Source organism: Colletotrichum gloeosporioides, assembly GCF_011800055.1.
Source record: "Colletotrichum gloeosporioides strain Lc1 chromosome Unknown consensus_12, whole genome shotgun sequence".
NCBI lineage: Eukaryota > Fungi > Ascomycota > Sordariomycetes > Glomerellales > Glomerellaceae > Colletotrichum > Colletotrichum gloeosporioides.
The window spans coordinates 302961-326276 of record NW_025544657.1 but is presented as its reverse complement, the minus strand read 5'-3'; the positions used below and the strand labels follow the sequence as shown (position 1 = coordinate 326276).

The 23316-nt window shown below is 51.3% G+C and overlaps 10 protein-coding genes across 10 annotated transcripts; 6 read left to right on the top strand and 4 right to left on the bottom strand.

Moving 5' to 3' along the window:
• Positions 1-227: 227 nt before the first annotated feature.
• Positions 228-2166, top strand: GCG54_00000447 (uncharacterized protein; the record flags this gene model as incomplete). Its single annotated transcript, XM_045400585.1, has 3 exons — positions 228-536; positions 602-916; positions 1021-2166. The coding sequence occupies 3 exons, from the start codon at positions 228-230 to the stop codon at positions 2164-2166; spliced, it is 1770 nt and encodes a 589-aa protein (XP_045269560.1).
• A 2204-nt stretch (positions 2167-4370) lies between these two features.
• Positions 4371-6316, top strand: GCG54_00000446 (uncharacterized protein; the record flags this gene model as incomplete). The annotated part of the gene is made up of 2 exons (XM_045400584.1): positions 4371-5790; positions 5976-6316. The coding sequence occupies 2 exons, from the start codon at positions 4371-4373 to the stop codon at positions 6314-6316; spliced, it is 1761 nt and encodes a 586-aa protein (XP_045269559.1).
• A 1204-nt stretch (positions 6317-7520) lies between these two features.
• GCG54_00000445 (uncharacterized protein) lies at positions 7521-8918 on the top strand (the record flags this gene model as incomplete). Its single annotated transcript, XM_045400583.1, has 3 exons — positions 7521-7619; positions 7682-8842; positions 8889-8918. The coding sequence occupies 3 exons, from the start codon at positions 7521-7523 to the stop codon at positions 8916-8918; spliced, it is 1290 nt and encodes a 429-aa protein (XP_045269558.1).
• A 282-nt stretch (positions 8919-9200) lies between these two features.
• Positions 9201-9491, top strand: GCG54_00000444 (uncharacterized protein; the record flags this gene model as incomplete). Its single annotated transcript, XM_045400582.1, has 1 exon — positions 9201-9491. One exon carries the CDS (start codon positions 9201-9203, stop codon positions 9489-9491), a length of 291 nt encoding a protein of 96 aa, XP_045269557.1.
• Positions 9492-10118: 627 nt separating this feature from the next.
• GCG54_00000443 (uncharacterized protein) lies at positions 10119-10952 on the top strand (the record flags this gene model as incomplete). Its single annotated transcript, XM_045400581.1, has 1 exon — positions 10119-10952. The coding sequence occupies one exon, from the start codon at positions 10119-10121 to the stop codon at positions 10950-10952; it is 834 nt and encodes a 277-aa protein (XP_045269556.1).
• Positions 10953-12839: 1887 nt separating this feature from the next.
• Positions 12840-13978, top strand: GCG54_00000442 (uncharacterized protein; the record flags this gene model as incomplete). The annotated part of the gene is made up of 5 exons (XM_045400580.1): positions 12840-13089; positions 13139-13267; positions 13327-13448; positions 13506-13593; positions 13665-13978. 5 exons carry the CDS (start codon positions 12840-12842, stop codon positions 13976-13978), a joined length of 903 nt encoding a protein of 300 aa, XP_045269555.1.
• A 262-nt stretch (positions 13979-14240) lies between these two features.
• Positions 14241-14484, bottom strand: GCG54_00000441 (uncharacterized protein; the record flags this gene model as incomplete). Its single annotated transcript, XM_045400579.1, has 2 exons — positions 14241-14398; positions 14448-14484. 2 exons carry the CDS (start codon positions 14482-14484, stop codon positions 14241-14243), a joined length of 195 nt encoding a protein of 64 aa, XP_045269554.1.
• Positions 14485-15220: 736 nt separating this feature from the next.
• GCG54_00000440 (putative pectate lyase E) lies at positions 15221-16117 on the bottom strand (the record flags this gene model as incomplete). The annotated part of the gene is made up of 2 exons (XM_045400578.1): positions 15221-15618; positions 15676-16117. Coding segments are annotated over 2 exons (840 nt in total), but the record flags the coding sequence as incomplete, so codon positions are not given.
• Positions 16118-19036: 2919 nt separating this feature from the next.
• On the bottom strand, positions 19037-20693 carry GCG54_00000439 (Alpha-L-rhamnosidase rgxB; the record flags this gene model as incomplete). The annotated part of the gene is made up of 6 exons (XM_045400577.1): positions 19037-19398; positions 19446-19515; positions 19568-19809; positions 19872-19951; positions 20016-20299; positions 20370-20693. 6 exons carry the CDS (start codon positions 20691-20693, stop codon positions 19037-19039), a joined length of 1362 nt encoding a protein of 453 aa, XP_045269552.1.
• Positions 20694-21442: 749 nt separating this feature from the next.
• GCG54_00000438 (uncharacterized protein) lies at positions 21443-22480 on the bottom strand (the record flags this gene model as incomplete). Its single annotated transcript, XM_045400576.1, has 1 exon — positions 21443-22480. One exon carries the CDS (start codon positions 22478-22480, stop codon positions 21443-21445), a length of 1038 nt encoding a protein of 345 aa, XP_045269551.1.
• Between the last annotated feature and the right edge of the window lie 836 nt (positions 22481-23316).

The following is a 23316-nucleotide window of genomic DNA, read 5'->3' as shown; positions in this document are numbered from 1 at the left end:
TGTTCAAATCCCCAGGCATCCCTCGCGCATCTCGAATCTGACCTTCTTTCTTTCCTCATCCGACTTACACTTACTCTACCTATCTTCAAACATCGCCTTCATCTTACTGTTGCACGCAAGCTTGACATCGATTCGGATCATCGATACAACCCTTCTCAAGCTTTCTTGACCCCCTCCGCCTCAATACCAATGCGCTGGTTGTAGCAGCCGCTTCGCCCGCCGCCAAGATGGCCCTGCACCATGATCCACCGGTCAACGACCGTCTGGACCAATATGACTACGATGGCGATCCTGGCCGACTCGTGCCTGAACCGCCCTGCACTTGCGCTCTCGAGATTGATGAGCGATCCGATTTGATGCGACTGTCTCTGCACATTGGTTGTGCTTCGGACGGATGCGACGAAATGGATTGCTCGCCGATCACCGAGAACGACTACTCCGACGACGGGGGATGCCATATTGCACCCTCATGGACATCGCCCGTCGACTCCACCATGCTTCCAATCTTGGGATCGCTTCCGAATATGACGCAGAAGGTAGGCTAACAATTTAGAGATTTCATCAACGCTCTACGAAACGTAGGCGCTAACACACCTACCAGTCTCAGTTGCCTGCACATGCAATGACACGTCGGTACCGACGGATGTCGTGCTGCAACCCAGACATCAGCGTCAGTCATCTGTCTCGTCGAGAGACGGCAGAAGACGTCGCGAGATTTGACCTCGCAGACATGGACCGATTTCCTCTTGGGAAATGGTCAATGCTTCAGGGTCGCGAAGATCCAAGGCAGGAAACATTTGGCTTGGGATATGATCTTCCCAGCGCAGCTTGCGCAACTTGCGCAGCCATCGCTTGCCATGACTTCCATACCACGCCTCGGCGCCAGGAAGTCAACAGCATCATGAAGCACCTGTCGGTTGCTGTCTAATATGGTGAAGATGACGCCGTTTATTCGCGCAGGTAAGGCTTCGACTCGACTTACTTTTCACCCTGTGACATGCGACTAACGCTTGCCCCTAGGTTGGCCAAGGACCTGAGTACGTCGTAAAACTTCTCGAGCGGACATCTAAACTTGATGACTCCAGATCCCACATCGCTCACACACAACCAACGCCATTTGTAAACCGCTACGCTCAGCACATTGCCGAGTCCACCACCATCTACGACCACAGCTACAACCACTTTGACCAGCAACCTTCACCTTCGCACACGGAGTTGATCGAAATGTCTGCTGCAACTTCCACGAGAGTTGGCAGACTAGAAGGCGATAACACTACCCACACCGAGATTGACCCCCTCCTCACTACCACCATGGCAGTGACTTCCACCGGCTGGCCCTACGGGGCCCAGCCCGGATGCGCTGCACCCCACGACACAATGGAGACCATGTTCAACCAAGCCTCGCCTCTCTCCGAGCTCTACGAGTCACCGGACGAGATGGCCTGGGCCACATACATTAACGAGGAGATGCTCGCCCCCAGCGACTTCACCATGAGCTACCCCTACCCCACGGACACCAGCTCCCCGGAGGACATCATCAACGACCCCACCGTCCAGTACGACGTCGAGCAGAGCCTCTTCTCCTTCAACGACCCCCTCCCAGACCTCTCGGCGTCGTCGGACTACCTCTCGGGCGATCAGCTCTCCGCCTCCTACTTCGGCAGCGCAAACACGTCTCCCTTCGAGCAGTCTCTCGACTACATCCCCGACGACATGGACTTCCTCCAAGACCCCAGTTCCATGCCCGTCTGGCCCCTCTCCTCCTCCACCGCCTCCCCCCTCCCCACGAGCACCGCCTCTCCGACCTCCCCGGACGGCGCCGACCACCCCTACCGCTGCACCACCGACAACTGCACAAAGACCTTCCGCAAGGAGGCCCAGCTCAAGCAGCACCAGCGCGTCCACCGCAAGTCGCTCGTCTGCACCATCTGCCGCGCCGAGCGCCACACGGAGCACAAGTTCGCCCAGGTCCGCGACCTCGAGCGGCACCTGCAGGCGCGGCACCCCGAGGTCGCGCAGACCGCCAACGTGCGCTCCGAGATCCGCGAGTGCCCGCACCCCGGCTGCGACCACCGCGGGCGCAGGGACAACGTGTCGAGGCACCACGAGAGCAAGCACGGCAAGAAGCTCAAGTGGAAGAGGGGCGTTCCCCACGTCGTGGGTTAAAAGGAGGGTCCTTTTCTCTCTGATGGGTAATGAGAAAACACACAAAAGAGCGATGTGAGTTTCTGGCGTTTATTGATACCTGCATTTTTGATTTTATGACCGGTTCGGTTTGGGATATCTCGGTAGCATAGTGCATTTAGACCAATACATCTCAAAATAACTGCTGGTTCACGTGAGTGAGCGTTGAAGACGAGGGAAAGTTCCTCGCCACGCCTGGAAATGATGCTCATCGCACCATGCATATGGAATTCCTCAAAACCACGAGACCTGCTGCGGCAGACAGACATTGAGGGGTTGGGGCCACATTTGGGTATTCGCAGTGTCCTGCCCCTCCTCGAGACGGGTCAACTCTTTTGCTCTGCGGAGCCATCTTCAACTTCATCACCATTCTCTTGCCAGCTTAAGTATCAGTCTCACCTATTCGCAACTTCAACACGAATCCCCCCACTGCCGCTTCCGTCTTCAGGGGCATTATGTTTAGGGAATTATTTGCCACCTCCCACACCTTCAAATCTACCATCAATAATTTAAAGTGGAACTGTGGCTCTCTGCTACCTAAAGGAGAAGGATCCAAGCATCCACTCAGGTGACAGCAAAAAACGACCGATTTTAAGCGGACATGCTTGTCCTTGCTCTACTACTACCCTCGATGTTAGAAAATTATGTTTTCGGATACCCTCCATCTCCCTGGTGTCTCGTTCGTTTCTTCCCGTCACAAATTTACTTGCCTGTCACCCACCTTGAACACTGTGATAGAGAAAACTAGGGATTATGATCTGTGCGCTGAAAACCTCTTTTCAGGAACCTTGAGGACTGGTAGCGGCCGGAATATCTTTGGGTTAGGGTTACGAAAGTTTCGACTACAAGCCCCTTTTGGTCCACCTCCATGGCTGGAGAAGAGGTACCTCGCCGCCACCAAGAAAAGGTTTGCGTACCTGACCCGAGATAAATGTGCCCCTGAGTCACAAATCCGTCAATGTCCGCTGTATATGGTGTTTGGCCACATTGTGGAACACAGTTTACGGCCCCTGAACGGGCCGTGAGCGGCTCCTGACAAGGCACCGCCAATTCAGGTTACCCACAGTCTTCAGGGGTTGGCTATCTCTGGATTTGTCAGTAAGTTACCAACCTGGCAGTCTGCAATAGCTGTAGACGGCCTTCAGCCACATTGTGGGATACAGTTTACGGCCCCTGGACGGCCCCTGAGAAAGCAAAGCTAGTCCCCATAGGATGAGTCGACAACTCTGCTCAGCTGTTCAGCAAGTGACAATAGCACCTGATCCGTAGGTAGTTTATTCTGTCTTGCGGATGGGCATTTTAACGTCTACTCAACTCCTTCTGTGTGCATCTGTTGCATCTTTTGAAAGTCCCAGCTCTTTGCAGTGCTGTCTCAAATCCTGTTCTATCAAGTGGTCGAGAGGACACTTACGGGCATCCGCTTTCTTGTCAAACTGCCCACAACGACACCTTTCCAGAGACTTTGCAACTGTGTGTGATGGCTTTACGGGCTTTGCCACCTGGCCTGCGGTTTCGGGAGCTCTCAAGTCTGCCAAGTGGCACAATGTCTCACCTCTTCGACCTGAGAACTCTGCAATATGACCAATTCTCCCCACTTTGACTTCAACTACGGGCTTCAACGGCAACTTCACATAGATGGCTGCTATAGATACAACTCAAGCTCGTATACAGCCGCAGAGATTCTGACCTCTTCGACTTCGACGAGCAGCTTCTATGGCACGAAAGTCCTGCAATATGAGTTATCCCACTTCTTTGACTTCACACAAGATGGTACATCGTGTATGGACTCTTAATGCTTGGTAGTGGTGCTTGGTAATGGTGTACGGATGGGTCTGAAAGGTGAGGAGGAGAGAGCTTGCGGCGAGCCTTCAGAATCCTTTAAAATGCCTGCCTCGCTCCCTCGTCCCGGGCTTTCTTTCTTTCCTTCTGTGTCTCACTTCGTTGATTCGTACTCACTCTACTTCTTCACGTCGCTATTTTACAAATCGCTGTTCATCTCGCCACTCACTACTTTACTCTTCACTCTGATTACTCCACTTTATTACATCCTCCAACTATCTATCGTTCGGCTCCTTAGTCGTTCACCATCACTATCGTTCGGCTCCTAAGTCGTTCGGCGTCACTACCTATAGTCCGGCATTCTCATCGTCCGGTTCCTTTCCCACTACACTATATCAGCTCGCATCATGTCTTCTACTACCATGATTGCCAACCGTACCTCCATCGTCCCCGCCAACAGCTCCGTCGTCCGCCACAAGTTAGGCGTTGACATGACCATCACAGCCGGCGGAGAGGTTACCGGTTTCGAGCTCACAGACGCTACCCACAAGACCCTTATTTGGACTGGCTGCGCCAGCACGGTCAAGATTAGTTGGCTTAAGGATGGAGCAAGAGACGTCGCATACCAATATCGGAAGCTTCTCAGCTACCTGGAGACGTTCGCGAAAGTTTCTCACTTCACTCGCCCTGAAGAGTATGACTTGCGCTGTACCACCAAGATCACCCTCGAGAACAGCGACCAAGCGGCGATGGCAGTCAAAAACCTCGCGTACCAATATAAGGACTTACATTGTGTTCAGGCCTTCGAGGCCCGTATTGGAGTACCCCACGACCAGATGAGTACGATTTCTCACAAATTCAACGAACTTCATGTCCTCGCCCTCCGCGACCGAGTGAGCACCGAGCTCGAGCGATCAGAGACCATGGCCACCATCACCGTCACCGGCTCCAACAGACTGGCTGTGACCAACATCAAGAGACAGCTTGCGGAGCTCATCGAGCAGACCGCCATCCTCGACACCACTACCATTCGCGCTCCCAAGATCCAGTCAGAACGTACTTGCATGGCTTGCTTTGACGTCCTCAAACGGCCCGTTCTACCATCTTGCGGACATCAATCAGTCTTCTGCGCCGAGTGTCTGCTCGAGACATACAGAGCCAACCACAAGAAGGGGCCTCTCCGCTGCACCGAGCAGAACGATAATGGAGAGTTGTGCCACCAGCCTATCGACCTCGAGTGTCTCGCCAACAACCTACCTCCAGCACTCTTTGAGGATTTTCTCGACCTGGCCGCCAACGCCTTCGTGGCACGCAACCCTAATCTTGTACGCCACTGCCCCACTCCCGGGTGCCGTCAAGTCTACCAGCCAACACCTAAGACTGAAGGCTCCATGGGCACACCAAAGACATGCCCGGATTGTCTGGTGCGTCTCTGCACTACGTGCGGCCACCAACATGACAACGAGTCCCCGTGTGACTCAATGATAGATACGGACCTCGAGCAAGCCAAAAAGGACCTCGAGGCCCGAGATTGCCCCGGATGCTCAACTCCGATCGTCAAATACGATGGTTGTGACAAGGTTGAGTGTCCAGGCTGCGGTACCTTCATCTGTTGGGCGTGCATGGAAACCTATCCGACCGCCATTGCAGCGTACAACCACATGGTAAAAGATCACGGTACCGTCGGCGAAGGATATATTCTGCACGATGAGAACGGCAATCCCATCCTGCCCGACGATGAGCGGATTGAGAATGAGCTCGCTGAGCTCCAATTCCCCGTCGACGACGAAGATCCCGAACCCGCACAAGATGACGGAAGGGATAGGGGTGAGGGGCGTATGGAGGCGCGCGTCGTACAACAACAACCACAACAAGAACGACCGCTCGCTCAGGATCTTCCCGTCGGCCAAAGCTGGTGGTAGATCCTCGCCCATACGTCCTCCCTTAGTTGTCTCCAACTTTGGGTTTTTCACCACCCCTCTTATACAACAACAACAACACCGTTCCACCAGACCAGGAATGGACCGAGTACGACCTTGCCAAGCAGGAGTATCTCGACGACAACAAGTATTACCTCGACAAAGATCAATATGAGGAATACGGAAAGCGACTCGAGCCCACACAAGACAACAGCCGAGATCGCGGGGAGGAAAGGATGGAGGTGCGCGCAAACAAACAATCACAACCACAACAACCAATGCCGGACGACGCCGCCAACAACTACCACTACAACAATTACGACTCTGACGGAAAGCAATTGATTCCTGACGATGTCACAGGGCGTCCGGCCGCCGCACTCGAGAGCTACCCAGGCAATGCCTCTAGTAGTCTCTCACACCCATCCTCCCTCTAACAGGTTTTTTTACCCTTCGGGGTTTTTTGCCTTTTTTTTTTTCCCTTCGGGGTTTTTTTTTCTTTTTTTGGCCAACAATACAAACCACAACCACCACCGCCAAACAAACGTTCCCTAATCTATGCAATGTGATGTGACGATGCTTGTCATTGTGTAAATGTGCGTAGATGTGTATTATATGCTTCCATTCCGTGATGCGCCCCACTGGATAACCGGCGCCTTCCATTGTGGCTTGCGTCTTACTTTGCCGCAGCAACCTTGCATGATCACGCCATCCAATTATTGAAGCTATTCAGAAAAGATTGGCTCTCCCACACTGTGCCTCTGGCCTACCCCTCTCTCTCCTGTCGCCCTCTCCTGTCGCACTCTCCTGTCGCCCTCTCCTGTCGCCCTCTCCTAACCACCTTCCCTGCCGTCTCCTCTGTCGCTCTCTCTGCTATCGCTCCAATGATGAACCTTTGTACTTTGCCCCTGACTATGTAATTCCTTTGCGTGAAGTTGCATGTAGATATTGAATACTAAGCCTTCGTGAGATATGCAAAACCATGGTATGTTACAGGTCTGGCACGATCGCAGCCCGCCCAACTTCGAACTACGATCTGAGCCTTGAGTGTGGCTGCTTGGCGCTTTGATCAGTCCAATTGTTTGTGAAGAATCTAAAGGTCACAGGTGCAAGGTGCAACTCAATGATGGCCCAGCAACCCGGAGGATAAAAGCCCAAGAGGTTCCTACATAGAAGGCCAATGAAACGCGCCTGTGAAGTCTAGCTTTCTAAAAAACATCACACCTCCGCCTCACGTGCCTCTCGTTCTCAAACCCTGTATGTTCTCCAGGTAAGGTGCCGCGTTTTTGGTCCAGCACTCAGGGTTGCAGAGAGAAAATCTCTGCTATCGTTCTCAGCCTATCCACCTCTGTTCAGGTAACTGCTGTACTCAGTATGTTCAAACTACTTTTGTCTCGAGTCAGAGACATGGTACACACGCACGACAACCCTCGTGGGGGTAACACCTTGTCTCCAAATGAATCGTCTCTGGAGAACGGTCAACTATGCCGGGATTGTCGTCGGGGGCGATGCGCCAAAGGGGATGACTGCGAGTTCAGTTATGACAAGAGCCTGTTCAAGGGGACTGCCATGAACCTCTGCACATTTTTCTCGAAAGGTTTCTGTCGCTTTGGGGAGGAGTGCAATATCCCACACGTTGACATGCCGTTGGACCAATTCGCACGTGTTCGGCCTACGAAGGCGCGTTGTCGCAGGGGAAGTGAATGCCGTCTTCCCCATGGGGACCCAGAAGAGGACACTGTGAGTAGCTCACTGCATTTCAGTTGCATCAGACTATCGCAAAAGCTCACTTGATCGTACAGCTGTACACCGACACCGATTCGCGTACACGACAGTTGCTCGGAGCGTCCTTTACGTTTGGCCCCGGGGCATCGGTCTGTGATGTTACTCTACCTGATAACTCGACCACCGTCATTCTCAACATTGTGGGACCGTGCAGTACGACGGCAATTCAATTGCTTTTAGAACAAAGGGGCTTCCATGTCCCTCTCACGTCCATTAAACTGAGATCCCAAGACTCGGGGCTCAAGTACGCTGTTGTCAACGGTCGAGTCCCTGGGTTTGCGGAACTTTTGCGCGCGAACTTTGAGAAGAAGAAGGCACACGGCGTGTTTTCAGGGATTAAAGTTGTCACCGAAGAGATAAATCCGATTTCGGAAAAAGAGGACTTCCACGTTGTGACTAGTCGGAAAATTAAGTGCTCTTGGCCAAAGGACCGCGGCGGATCTGACTTTGCATGCGAAAAAAACGAGGTTGCAATGGTGGAAGCTATGCTGGCAGCCGTCGGCGAGTTGGAAACACGGCTTTCTCTCGGGTCAGACGACGAAGATCGTATCTTGGACTCGGTGGCTTGGTTTAAAGGAGCAGAAGACGCCAAGCGAGCAGCCCAGACCTTTGACGGAACCCCTCTCCCTTTTAATTCGTCTGGGCTACTCAGTGTGAAGCAAATTCACTCCACGAGCTACAACCTTTCGACCCGAGTTTTCCAGAGTCTTATCGACGAGGTCACGAACCGTCATGACCACAGAGATTCTCAGGTCAAATTTCAAACATTTTGCGACACGGAAGAACACACCATACTGTCGTTGGAGAGCGACAATCTTGATGCTCTGGAGAGGAAACGACAAGCATTGGATGGTCTATTTGCTGGTAAGGTCATTTCCTACTCTGCGGACACCGACAGCCCGGTCTGGAGTCCGTATTTTGACGATAAGGCCTTCCGAAACCGGATCCTCGATCAGATTGCAAAGGGCTGTGGTGTAGCATTTCACTGTCTCCCAGTCAGCAAAGAGATCAAGCTATACGGCCCGCCTGAAAATATCAAAAAAGCCAACGAGGCTCTTTTCCTGAGTTTCGAAAACAATTTCACAGCCGTCCACCCTATTACTCTCAACGCAAATGCCTTTAATTGGGCCATCAGAGGAGGTTTCAAGGCTCTCTCCGAAGCCCTTGGTCAAGACACTGTGAGGTATAAGTCCGTCTGGCCGCCTTCCCAAATTAATATCGCAGGACCAGTCTCCTCTTACGAACGAGCCATAGAAATGATTTCTCAGAGGTCAACCTTCAGAGACGCGGTTGAGAGACCATGTTCAGTGTGCTGGACCGAGCCTGACCAGTTCCTGACGACGACGTGCGGTCATGTCTACTGCTTGGACTGCTTCCAGAACTTATGTCGAGCAGGAGATACAAATCCTGGAGGCTTCAAAGTGGCCTGTATAGGCAATAATGGCCTTTGCAGATCCGTTATCGGCCTTGATGAACTAGCACAATATCTCCCACCAGTAGCGTTCGAACAACTCCTCGCGTCATCAGCCGAATCATATGTCAACAAGCATCCCGAGAAACTCCGGTACTGTCCTACGGCAGATTGCGGATACATTTACCGAGTCAGTCCCACCGAGAACCCAAGATATTTTGAATGTCCGAGCTGCGGCAAAGCGACATGCCCCTCATGCCACAACTCTCATCCCGCAATATCTTGTGCGGAACGTCGAGACAAGATTGCCAGAGGAGACGAAAAGAAACTGCGAAAGTGCAAGCGGAAGCTTGGGGTCAAGGACTGCCCCAAATGCCACGCGCCTATCGAGAAGTGGTATGGCTGCGACCACATGAGTTGCAGATGCGGAGCACACATCTGTTGGGTATGCCTTGCCAACTTCGAAACAGGCGATGAGTGCATGTTGCATTTACGTCAGAGACATGAACTGATCTGACATGCTTTGTTTGGTCTGCAACAACTTTGAAGACTGGTGCGTCGACAAAACTCAACGTCATTATGCTTTTGAATTGTTGGACTATGGCTTTGAAAGAGAACAACGACAGCAAACTGTGAATAGAAAGCGGTTGTTGTGATGAAAGACCTGGCGCCTTATTCTCGCGAAAGTTTTTTAACATAATCAAGAACGTCAAAGGGAGCCTGGCAGCGTTGCTATTCTTCATTTTGTCAATAAAGGGTAGCTGTTATTGTTGTACTACAAAGGAACGAGAGTTGAGACCCCCAGAGAGAACAACCGGAATTGTTCAGAGGCACCCCAAGCGAAATCTTTGGATTGCCTATTTATTCCAGACACATCTTCTAGCTTTTACCATCTATCTCAATTATACAATCCAGCAACAACACAAAAGCACGGTAACCACTTCAGTTCCTCCTGTTAAAATAAGTCTAGGTGTCTTCTAGAAAGCGCGCCCTCAAAAATTACTAGCCGGCACGCAATACTTGATACATATCGAACAGTTACAATGCCTGTCAAATCTGCGTATGAAGGACTCAAGCGCTTCTTGAAGGGCGAAAAGGAGGAAGTTGACATTGCGAAAATTCGACTGGCGAGAAAGCCGACGTGGCCCACTCCCCCTCCATCTCCCCGTTTGCCCCCTCCTCCCCAACCTGTCGTGGTTGATGCTCCTTGCCACGACGGAAGACCTTGTTTTGCAGTATGGGCCTACACTGACAAAGACGCGAGGTCGCCCGCAGGACCCGATCTTTCAAACATACCTCTTTGGGTCATCCGAGTTTATCACACCTTGCCCGAAGCCGTGTACGCTTACCACGTCCGAGACACGGCCGAGAAGATCTACACACTTGCGCACACGAGATTCGACGCCTTGGACAAAGCGTACCTTGAGCACCCCAAGTACCGGTACCGCATTGAAGTCATCGGGCTGCCCCTTCCAGAGGACACCAGCGATAGCGAGCGCATCGAGCGGTGCATGGAACACCACCGCGCAGAGGTTGCAGCGCGCCGGACCACAGGCAGTGTGTTCTTTATCCAGACAGCCGTCCAAGGTGACTACAAGCATAGGATCGCGATTCGCCGACTGGACGACGATAGACTGGGTGAGATCTACAACGGCGGTAACTTTTTGGATGTGTCCTTCGATCCAAAAGCAATGGTAAGACCTAGTGATCCCGAGATGTCCCAATATAGCTCGTCGCGGTTCGCAACTGCCAATGTAGGGAGGGTGTTTGGAACTTTTAGGCAGTCGATCCGTTGGTTTTATGATCGATACGTGGACAACGGCACAATCTACCGTGACATGGAGACATGGAAGTTGGAAGCAGCGAAGGGAAAATGATGGGGTATTCTTAGAGTCTGCTGGTAATCGAGTTCATCGTACAGATTGGTTTTTCTGGAGAATCAAGAGGTAGCAGTGATAAGTTTAATTTCGAATGTTTGCTGCCACTGAGTCCATGCAAGTTCCAAATTGCACCGCCTTTCCTCATTGAAAAGTTTTCCTCGGGACGAGCGAGAATAAGAATGGGGCAAGTACGCCGCCTGCATTTCACTGATGTTTCCCTAAAAGTTTGTCTACTTGAACCGCGTATATGTGCATGCATGACCACCCACTTTACATGGCTGCAGATCAAACGGCGATTTGAAGGCTTTGGGCCAGGAGACCACAGAAAAGTGCATGTCTTGGAGGAATCTAGAAACATGCACACGAACTGCAGTGCCTGTCACTTTGATCCTCGTGATTCAGTGACTGCAATATTGAAGCTAGCTTCAGCACATGTGTGGGTTCTATTTATCGCATGCGAGCAAACACGCCCATAATCCTAACCCAACGGATGCAACTTGCGTCGCTACTTGGCAGCCGCGGAAGGCATGTTGTAAGCCAGGTCGGCTTCTTCCGCCCGCGCAGCAGCGGAAGGCTTGTTGTAAGCAAGATCAGCGTCCACCTCAGCCCGTGCAGCAGCGGATGGTTTGTTATAAGCTAGGTCGGCGTCCACTTCAGCCCGGGCAGCAGCAGAAGGCTTGTTGTAAGCTAGGTCGGCGTCCACTTCAGCCCGCTCAACCGCAACAGGCGCTTCCAAGACCATGTTTTGACCTGTGCAGAGAGTTAGAAATTGGTGATTCTGTGCAAGAATTGAACTCATTACTTACCTGGCATAGGAAGAGCATTGACATAGGCCAAGAGGCCAGATACGAGAACGATGACGGAGACCTTCATTTCGGCGCCTTTTAGCAATTCAGGCAATGGTTGACAACAACGCGTGATGTGCAAAAAAGTGAGTTGTGGGCCTTGAGAGTATGAAATGAACAAGTCCCTGCGGTCTGATAACTACCTTGACTGAGATGGGTTTATATATGCATCGGCCATACGCCTACTGCGCCATCTCTTCGAATAACTTGCCCAATTTTCACCTTCCAGTCCTGTTTGATCGGTTGCACCTCTTGTGACTGCAAAATGTCGGCTAAAGCAGAGTCTGGCCAGACTCACCGCGTGTTTGTTGCGAAGGGCATATGCCCCGCTTTCTCCCATATTCCCAGTCACCTGCCCGACAACGACATTGAATGTTTGCCTCTCGGTTGATGCATTTTGATTAACTTGCAGTAATCTCTTGCTGCTTTGAGCTCGAGTTGCATGAATATCTTGTCCTATCACTGTTTTCCGCCTCTCAAACGCATGGGTTTTCTTCCCGCTCAAATCAGATTTCGCCTCCAAGAGTTTCCAACCGAAGCGATGCTTCACAACTCTGTTGGATCTGTTTCTGTAACTACACCCAACAGCATCTCTTTGCCTTTCGCATCGGGGTGTTTACCGTATTAGATCTAGTTTACAGAGCCTCTTTGTATCCATGCAGCAAATATGTTGCGATTACTGCGAGGAAAGGCGCGGAGTGTGGTTTTCCCCTGTACAATCCATGTGAGCTGAGTGCTTCTCCCCGTTTGTCAAATTGGGCCCGTTTTTGCGGCGCGGCAAGAGCGCTTCATCGAAATATCACCACGGTGTGAAAAGAAAAGCCATGCTCGTGGGATCTGCACTTACAATCTTTTGCGAGCACACGTTGGCCCGCATAAGAAAGAAGGGGTCGTTCATCCTCGACGTTCTCTGCTGTCTCAACACCAGACCTTCTTCAAATTCCAGTTTCTGGGGATTGTGGTCTCCTTCCTTCTTCAACAATATTCGTTCATTTTCTTGTTCATTCCGATCAACCTTCGGCGTCTTCGGCGACTCAACATGCTTCCTGTAATCGAGAAGGCGACATACAATCGGGTACCCCCAAGCGATGAATCCAGCGACGGGTCTTACAGCGAAGAGACAACGTTGATGCAGGAGGGCCTTGTCAAGAGAAGATCTGGATCATGTTCACTTCTTTTTCAAGCCCTTTGTGGTTTGGCTGTTCTGATCTTGTATTCGGCGGCTCTGATCCAGATATCTGCGCACACATTCAAACCTGGTCGTATGCAGGGCACCAGGGCCATGGATTGTCAGTTCACACTGCGCACCATCAATTCCGTTGCTAACCGGTCATTCAGCTATCGTCGATGGATTCCTTCAATATGAATTTCGCGAGTTCTACCAATTCGAGAAGGGGCTCCAGAACGCCACGTATTTCACTGAGCCTGATGCGGAGGTGGACAGGAACTGGCATAATATTCTCGCATGTGAGTTGCCACCCAAGCCTCTGAATCATTTCATTCATAGGTTGACGGACGTTCTAAAGATCAGAACATTCGCATTCCGAAACATAAAATGGAAGAACTTGGTCGAGTGGACGAGGGTATCGAACTACCAGGAGGTGGTTACTTTGGATCTATCATGGTCTACCATCACCTGCACTGCCTGGTATGCTTGCTTCAAATCATGTCTCAAATGTGCAAATCGACTAATTCGATCCGTTAGAAAAACCTGTATCACGCCCTGCACCCAGAATACTACAATTTCAGCAAGTTGACAAGTCACGAGCAAGAGAGGCTCGCCGAGCACAACGGTGAGAAACCCCAACTCCGGCTCCTAGCTTTCGTGGCTTGCTTAAGATCATTCTTTTGATGAAACTTCCAGATCATTGTCTCCATATGCTTCGAGAGGCAGTGATGTGTCAAGGTGACACAACGCTGATCACCATGAAGTGGAACTCCACTGGTCTTCGGCCGATCGGAAACTTGACCAGTCCCCATGAATGCGTCAACTGGGACAGGCTTATGGAGTGGGTGGCTCCCAACTCCTTCGATGCTCTTGCTGATGGCATGCTGGTACATCCGACTTTTGGTATGGACCCTGATCCCTTCTCCGATGTTAGCCACAATGTGAGACGCCGAACTGACACAATAACAGGACCGGTATTCCGCGATCGCCAATTAGTTGAAGCCTCCTGAAGGAAATTTATTTGGAATTTTGCAGTAACAGATTTAGGATGATGCGTGAGGAGTAGTAGTGTGCAGAGGACTGGGAATTACAGACTTGAGATTCCGTGATAATGGAAGTGCACTTGGAATTGCTTCAAATTTGTTCGTCGTAGATACAATACTAAGTCGTAACATGGATTTTGACTCAGCGTAAATAGCCTTAGCTAGATCGTTGACATATCCATGTGCTGCAAGATCATGTGCTCATACATCATCATTTGTCCCAGATAACTCAGTGCTGCACATCAGCGGCGTGCTCCTTGCGCGCAACATATTCCGGAACTCCCGGAGGCTTTCCCGTGTTCGCACCCCTCTTAGAGTGCTCTGTTCTCTCCTCCCTCTGCTGCTGGGCCATCATCTCCTTGGCTTCATGCTTGCTTGAGGGGTCCTCTGCTTTACAGTTAGTACTGGGATACGTAGGTAGTCTGTCAATACATACTGTGAGTGTCGGCTTGAGAGTTGTTGTATTGAGGCATTATGATGGCTCGAAGGGTTTGTGTAAACAGGGTTAACTGTAACGATTTGAGGGCGGGAAGTTGGATCGCTGAGTGGAACTTTGGTCGAATGTGATAGATTTAATGTGAAGGATTTCCTGGAACTATCGTTGTAAAGACTATTTAAAACCGTCTCGATAGTCTCGATGTGTCATCAAATTGATCTCATTGTAATCTGAGTGACGCGAAGTTGCGTAAATATATCGTCACTGACGCCCCGGCAGCATGCGCATCGTCGGTTCCCACTTGACGTCGACAAATGGGTCGAATTGTGGGCAATGGGAAGCCACCTGTCTGATAATCGCATTCCAACCCCACACATCTTCGATCTACAACCGGGCAAAAAGCTCCGTCAAAAGACGTGTACAAGTTTGAACTTTCAGGGAATATCTAATGTTTTGCTGCTAAGGAGGCCAGTGGAACCTGGGACTTCGTCTCGGTCGCCGACTCCTGTCTCGAAGCACGTGTGATTTTGGCTGAGCAATTTGGCAGTCTACTATCTTCACAGCATATGGAGTCAATTGAAAACGATTCAGCTGTTATGTTCGGGCCTATCGGCGAAGCTACTATGTACATGGAAGGCGCCCGGTCAGAGAAGCATCAGCCAACAAGACCACGGCGCAGAAGTAAATACACGCTGAAGGGATAAGCTCCCCAAGACTCCACGCTCAAGTAATATGATGCAGAAAGATCGACCAGGGACCAATGATCAAGCCGCTTAGCAGGCGGACAGAGAAGTCTGGCCCTTGCAGTTGGCAGTGGTGCTGACCTTGCTGCTCTCGCCAGAGCCCTTGTTGACACCCTTGTACTCCTGGCAGACCTTGGAGACACTGGAGCCGCAGGTGTTGGAGATAGTGGCGACGTCACCGTAGTTGGAGTTGATACCGACAAGCTCCTTGACGCTCTTGGCCTTGACGTTCTTGACGATGACGTTGCGGGGGCCGCCGTTGTTGGTGCAGTCACCGCAGCCGCGGTAGAGCTTGCCGGCGGTGACGACAGTGAAACCATCGATGGTGACGGTGCCGCGGCCGTTGTGCTGGACGACCTTGTCGGCGGCGTTCTGGGCGCCACCGCCCTGGATGAGGACGTCACCAGTGCCGAGGGCGGAGATAGCGTCTGCGATCGGGAGTTAGGTGAAGGGCTTGGTTACAAGTCTCATGGAGAGCATCTTACCTTCGCAGACGTCGCGGAACCAGACGTTCTTCAGGGTGCAGGCGCCCTTGCAGTGGACGCCCTCCAGCTGGTTGACACCGATGATGACGTTGCTCAGGGTGGCGCCATTCTCGAGAATGAAGACGGCGGAGTCGCTGCCGGTGTCGGCGTCGGTGTCACAGGCGCGACCACGATCAAACTCCTTGTTGCCCATGTCCTTGCTTCCAGAGATGACACTGGGAGCAGAGAGGGAGACGATGGAACCGCTGCGGGTGGGGATGTTGAGAGTCTGAGCCGCGGTGAGGCCGGCCAGCATGGCGGAGACGAGAACCTTGGCCTGCATTTTGTATGTGATTTGCGTGATGGAGCTGAGTGGAAGATATTGGGAGGCAGCTGTGTGTTTGTCCTGAGTGAGCGGGATGAGGAGGGAAGACGGATGGGAGAATGATGAAGATTCACATTGTACTTATAGTTCCGTCAGAAATCCCACAGGTATCGCGATAATCATTCTCAGGAGTCACCCAAGATACTACGGCTGTAAGGGAGTTTCACATAGACCGTAAGAGTCTAGACTGTACCACTGATTGGGAGCAGCATCCCGTGATCCCGTGGCCTATCATCATAGCAAGTTGATCAGGGGCGAGGAATGATAAATCTCCTTGGTGGAATTACCAAACATCATCACCGCCATGTTCCAGAAGAAATAAACATTGGGGGACGCCCCAGGCTCGGACGCTCGCCCGAGGACGTGGGTGGGCTGGCGCAAACTCCAAGGAACCCTTGATCGTCATGTACCGAACTTCTCAATCCGTGGCCAATGATATCTCTGACCTTGACAGACGCCTACCTAGTCTCGGTAGTCGAAGCTGGTCCTTGCCTCTTCTGATAGGTGGATGCATCTTGTCTTTTCCGACTTCACCTGTACTCCTGGCGTCCATGAGGGCGATGTTTGAGCCCCGCAAATGGGGCGGTCGCGTGGTGGACAGACACCAGTAGTCCTTGAGCCTCCCATGTCCAACGGCGACAACTCCCAATAAGAACAGACGATGGCCGCACTCTGGGAACTTGTAAGGCTTGGCAGATAATCTACCCAATACCTCCAGGAAGGTGAGAGCGACTTTCCAGCACAGCCCCCTTCGAGGTGTGGTCGAGGGTGTCTTTGGGGGTGGAGACTGCCGGAACGGGCTCTGCACCAGAGCCTCTACTGGTATGGTTGGATTACCACAAGAGGGTTCTGAGGAACGGCGACAGGGGTTTTCTTTCGATCTCCAATTCTATTGTCTAGACCGTCCGATGTTGTTCAGGGCCCCACGTTCGATTCAACGCCAAGATCTCAGAGACCAGGGTCGTCCTGCTGCTAGTGGCAGAGGGACACGGGAGATGGCTATCGTGTCGGTGGTATCAGTGAATCGGCAAGCGAATCACCAAATGGATCCAGCCGAGGAGGTGTTGTCGGTCGGATAGGTTCTCCATAAGGAAACACCTTAGTCCGAGGTGTGGAAGCGATCTGACTGGGAGTCTGTAAAGGGCAGGTGAATAAACCAAAGTCCAACAGCATGTTGATGCCATCAGGCAACGCAGGCGTGATAGGCAACGTGACTGGACAGACGCTAGAACAACCCACCTATGCAGCTAAAACTGAGCCTAATCAGCATATGCACGCATGCCAAATCACCTCCGATGTCTGGTGAAGAAAAGGAGAACAGCCGTTGACAACCTCACCAAGCCGCAGGTGCCCACTGAAAAAGATGATGGGTCCGGGGTACTGTCTCGGTAGATCATTGTCACCTACCGGCTGATGTGCTCCGACCCCATGGTTGGGCGGTTTCGGCGCTTGCCTCCGGATTGGGGATGGGCGCGAACGGCGTTACGAAAAGCCGTAAAATTGGACGGACGATGCCAAGACCTTTGAGTCAAGCATGCAGGTTTAAAAGGGGACAGGCGCCGCGTTTTTGCTGCACCCCAACCCTTGCCAAGACTCACCAAAAGATGATAGCCCATCGGCCAAGACAAGAAGAAACGTGAGCTTTCCGTGTCTTGGCACGCGCCAACCCCCTTTCGATGCTGTTGGTGGCAATGGAGACGGCAAATCATTGATGGAAAAAGGAGATGTCCATTGATCAGCGGCCTTCAAACCAGACTTATTTCGACGGATTTGATGAGGGTGAGACAGCTGGGAAGGATGTTTGACAACAACGACACCAAATGGTTTGCAGATGACAACACTTGGTGAGACAACATGTTTGGATTTAACGGACAACACTATGGTTCAAATGATCCCGTATGACTTTGTGAGGCGAATGTTAATTCCTTCGACTTGGCGGAGAGCGCTCCCCGAACAAGGGCTGTATGTTCTGTTTTGGTTACCTCGCGGAAGACCGCTACCAGTACCAGACAAATCCAGTGGAGGGTCTCAGGCGAATCTTAATTCATCTAAGTCCCAGCTCCGCAACAGCTCAAGTTGTCAATTAGGTAACAGGAAGTCTTATTGCTATTACGAATAACATGCCGCAAGCCACTTAGCGCTGCCAGCTCGTACGATGAGCTTGCGTACTCCAAAGCCCCTCCATTTACAGCCCTACAAGACTATCGTGAGAAAGGCTCTTACACCCGCGTTCCGTGGACTGGGGAAGCCTGCACCGACATTACTGACATTTCAGACGCTCGCAACAGCCCCGGTTGAAGTCCAGGTGGTTGAGTCAGTTCCTTCGACGTGAGCGATGCGCTTATTTCGACGTTGTGCGAATGCCAAGCTTTGCAGATTGAAAGTCAAAATCCAGACCAAAACACGGGAGTGCGTGCTTGGCGTGGATCATGGGGACTAAGCTCGCGATAGTTGCGGCCCGAGATGCCACGACTCACGAGTCATTTGGTGGTGTGTGCGTGCCGGTGAGCTAGTTTCTTTACCGAAACTCAGAAACGAATGACGATTGAGAGATGAAGGGCCGTTGAATACGAGTATTTTTGAGTAAAATTACCCATTGTTTCGTGAACAATGGTTACGAAGGGGCTTTCAAGGCTACACGGGGCTCGAAATATTCAAGTCTACCCCCTTCAAGGAAGGTAACCAGAAGTAACTGACGATGACTGACTACTTTTCCGGTAAATCTCCACAGCGTTGAGTAGACATGGAGACATTCAGTCATTCTCAGGGATGCTGTGGCTAGTGGGATACCGTCCGGACCTCACGGCAGCGGTGTGGTCGCCTACGGTCGGTCCCGACGGGCTTCATGAAAGATTTTCATATCACATCTCAAATGGCGGCTCGGAAGTCTCGGAATTGATTCATCTCGCAAATGGAATTTAGTGTGACCGACCAAGCAGACCAAGGGTTTTCCCAGATACATGTAAAAGCTCGCAGCTAAATAATAGCCAGCAGAGTTCAACATTCTCCCGTGGCACTTCCTCCCACGCAAGGAGTGCCGGTACACTCAAAGCCAAGCGGGCTCTCAGCGTGCCCACAGAGGTAAGACGCCGCAGCTGTGCCATTGTCGAAGCGAAGGTTGACATCGAAGAGCCCAATGTTGGTGCATGGTGCCACAGCGCTGCACTGTAGACTCGCGATTCGGGAAGACTTCGTCGTGCCAGACATACCATCGACGGTGATGTCGCGAATTTGGAACTGCGAGTTGGTGCAGTTGCCCACGCCGGGGGCACCACTGAAGCGGGTGCACTGCGAGATAGCTACGGCGGCGCCGCGCATGCCCTTCACCGTCAAGTTCTTGAATGACATATCCGATGCAACTAGTTATAAGTCAGCTCTGTTCACATATCAGTGGGGGAAGACGCACAGCCAAGTCCACCACCGCCACCGTTAGGAGGGTAGCCGTTCTGATCGTCAGTCCAAGTCTTGAAGTATACCTGTGAGTCATGTTAGATGAGCAGGGTGGCGACGCGTTGTGATGTAACTGACGGCGTGAAGGGTGTTGTCGAAGTAGCAGTCCCTCACATCCAACCGCTCGATAGTCTCGAACTGATCGTTGTATTGCCCAATGCTTCCCAACGCAATGCCCAGTCCGTTGTAGAACTTCGAGTTTGTAATGCTGACATCGGTGCTATTCGCCTTCAGTGAAATACTGTCATCTCCACTGTAGACAGTCCAGTTGTTGAACTTGATGTTCGATGATCGGATTGTATCGGCTCCATCCGTGTTGGCTGCAAATATTCGAGGTCAGGCTCTTCTTCACAACTGATACATTCATTCCCTGATCACTTACAACTCTGATAGCGGTTGCCCGTGTTGTTGACAAGTATACTGTCAAGCTCAACGTTATGAGAGTAGATGATGGACATAGTCCTGCTAAACATCAGCCAATTGAAAACTCCGATACAGGAGGTCGCATCTCTGATAGAACACATACCACATCTGACTCCTAAGGAAATTGACCCCATGAACGACGGAGTTCTTTAGCCCATTGAGGGTGAGGGCGTGCGGCCGGCCAGGATAGTTGGACGTGTTGGGTTGCTGGCGAATCCACTGGTACCAATAGTCACCGTTGCCATCAAAAGTTCCCTTTCCGTGGCCATTGATGCGCACGTTATTGCCGCCGAGGATGAAGGCCGTAGATTGGTTCTGGTAACCGACGTCCAGTGAATTTGCGAGCCAGTACGAGATGTTCGTACTCCACTGAGAGTTGCGACCGGTCTTGTGTTAGCATTTGAACGAGACACGGAGAAATTGTCTTGTATGGCGCTTCTTGGCACATCATCTACACTGCAGAGGATGCATAGACAGGAGAGGATTGATTGTGGCGCTTTGCTGTGCAACATACCAGAAGAGTGCCTTGGAGGTCAATTTCAACATCATCCAACCAGGTGACGTTCATGACCGAGTTGACATAGTAAGTCGTGGGCTCGAAAATGACCTTCCCACGTCGACCGCATGTCTTGAAAGCATCAAGGATGGCGGGGGCGTCATCGGTGGCATTGGTTCCGCTGGCCTTGACGGTGCATGTTTTCTTTCCAGTTCCATCAATCTGTTGCGCTGAGGCGAAGGCCACGAGGCCGTAGAGCACCCCGGCCGCCAAAATATGACGCATGACTGAGTTGATTGGAACAGTCTGTAGCCTGGAAAGGTGTCGCACGAGAGACGGCTGGGAGTTGTCAAGCTGAAACCTGTTGGATTGGTCAAAAACAAGCTTATCTGTCGACTCAGCTAAAGACGCGGGTGGCATCCCACCGGCATCTGGTCCCTGGTCGCGACGGTGCGGTTGATTGAATACTAAATGGACATCGTCAAATCGGTGTTTTCCCAGCCGAGTCAGTGCGGCAGAATGGTCGCATTCTTGCCCGGTTGTCCTGCACTTGGATATTGAATACGACTATTTGGGAAGTCAGAGTTGCATCGTGGTGAATTGTGCCTTCGGTGTCGTGGATTTCGCACGAATCATGAGCTGAGTCGTGGATGATCCCCATTTTCTTGACCCGATCGTATCTGGTCGATCGGCTCGCCGCCGGGGATGCGGAGGCGAAGGATGCGGGGAAGATCGTGTTAAATTTTGCTTCGGGACAGCTGCGGGGAAACGTAGCCGGAGTAATGATTTCATTCAAGGTTGAATTGCTCCTCCTCATTAACCCGACGCGAGGAGACTGAGTGTCAATCTGGGCTTGAAGCAGAAGAATTGTCATCTAAGATATTTCACGAAAGACAGCTCCATGTGAGCACGTGAGATGTAACGATAGTACAGCAGAAAGACAAGTTAACAATTCATTTAGCTAAGAAATCCTAAACTGCAATTTCACTCATTCATCTAAATCCTAATACTCACAAGACCTATACTTTCATTTCCTATTGTCCAGCTGTATGCAGCTGTCTTTGAGCATCGAAAAGTCTCCTTTGCATTTCCAAGTCTTGTTCGTACCGGATATGCTCCTGTACTCTCCGCGCAGCGAAGTCTTTGATTGCTTGAATGCCTTCTTCCTTTTTCCAGGCAGGGGAGGGCCATCCGAACTTTCGATAAAGGTGTCGGATCCATAGACCATCTTCATCTGTTCCCATAAAATATTTCGCCGGTGAGCGCGGCTCGCCTTGTTTCTCCATCTTCTCCGCGTCATACGGATACTTTTGGTCGGTTAAGCCCCCCATCGTGTCGAAGCCTGGGGAGAAAACCCTGTCTAAACTCTGGAACTCCTCCTTTTTGCTCTCAAAGTAGTCTTCAACTGGTTCATCCCAAACTCCCGCGTTGCATCTGAGAATTTCTTCATAGACACAACCAGTCAATGTGTCCAACAGGAAAGTAACACCGCAACTCTCGTAACCAGATGTGATGGCTATTTTGTGCTTAGAGATTGGCTTCTCATCGAAGTAGTCTTCCATGATTTTACCGGGGTACTCATCACCAGGCTTCCAAGCAGAGTAGTCGATGACGTTGGACTGGCGGTCGATGTTGTATTCATTGTCGCGGTATTCAAGGTTTTCGACGTACGGTAAATGGCGCAACACTTCAATGGCCAAGTCTGATTTTCCGAAGGGACGGAAGTTTTCCAGGGTGATTTCCGGCCACCCGGTAGAGGGAGGCTGCTTAACAGCTCTCTCGGGCAGATGAAGAGAGACGTGGAAGTCGTAGTAGTCGTAGAAGGGAGTGATCAGGCGTTTTCTCAGATTGACTAAAATTATCTCCTCATCCACAAGACACAGTTCGTTGATTTCGCTGCTGGTCTGTCGCAGAGAAATGTAGGTCCAGTAGTCTGGTATTTCACGGAGGACTTTTAACTGAATTTCGCGTGGGAGAGTAAGGAAGGGAAAAGGGCAGTCGCAGCATTCGCAGTCTGACTCGCAAGGCTCGTCATCGGACTCGTCGCGAATCGAGTCGCTGTTCTCAGACATGATTGTTTTGCGAGTCAAGAATGCGATGAAAAATTGACTGCGAGCGAGCAAGGGAGACAATGAAGCTTACATTTGCTGGAAATGCTGGAAATATTTAAAGGGGGTTACACTCGCTGTGCCGCTTACTAGAGGCGCTGTGGCGCTGCATGGCAGCTGCTGCCTAGCCTGATGCGTACTTGGCGGTCAGTCAGCTGAAGCCGAGCAAATCGCGCTTGATTATTGACACATGAAACGGTCGCGAGATTCAAACTAAGTTGATTATGGCAGAAAGAACAATCAAGGCTTGGCAGTTCAATACCTTAGGTGTTGTGTTGTTCATCTAGCCACTAAGTGGAGAGAATTTCAGAATCATGCAACCAGGCCATCAGATGCTGTTCCATTCGAGGCCCAAATACAGTGACAAACTCTCATCAGTCTTCCAAAATTCCCAGCCCACACTATGCGTCTTAAGTAAGTGGGCACTACAGGCCTGTTCGGTAGGAAAGAACTTGAAACAAAAGTTACAAATTCTAACTCCACAGTTAGGGCACAGAAGGTAATCTGCCTCAACCACCTCGACTTCGCCGAGACAAGCCCAGCATATGTGTGGAGGTGGGCCCAGTCCAAGCCAGTACCTTTTCAATATGCAGCTGACACCAGGGTGGTCTGAGTGACATCGACGACAGAAGCTCTGGTGACAATCGCTACAGTCGAACCGTGGAGGCGAGTTTTCCGGTGATATTCTGTAGAGCTGAGTGCAGCCCGTTGTAGGACAGTGACGGAGATCATTCGGTCGACTAGAAATATAAGAAGAAAATGACGATGTCAACACATCTTCAAAGGCAAAAGATGAGAGA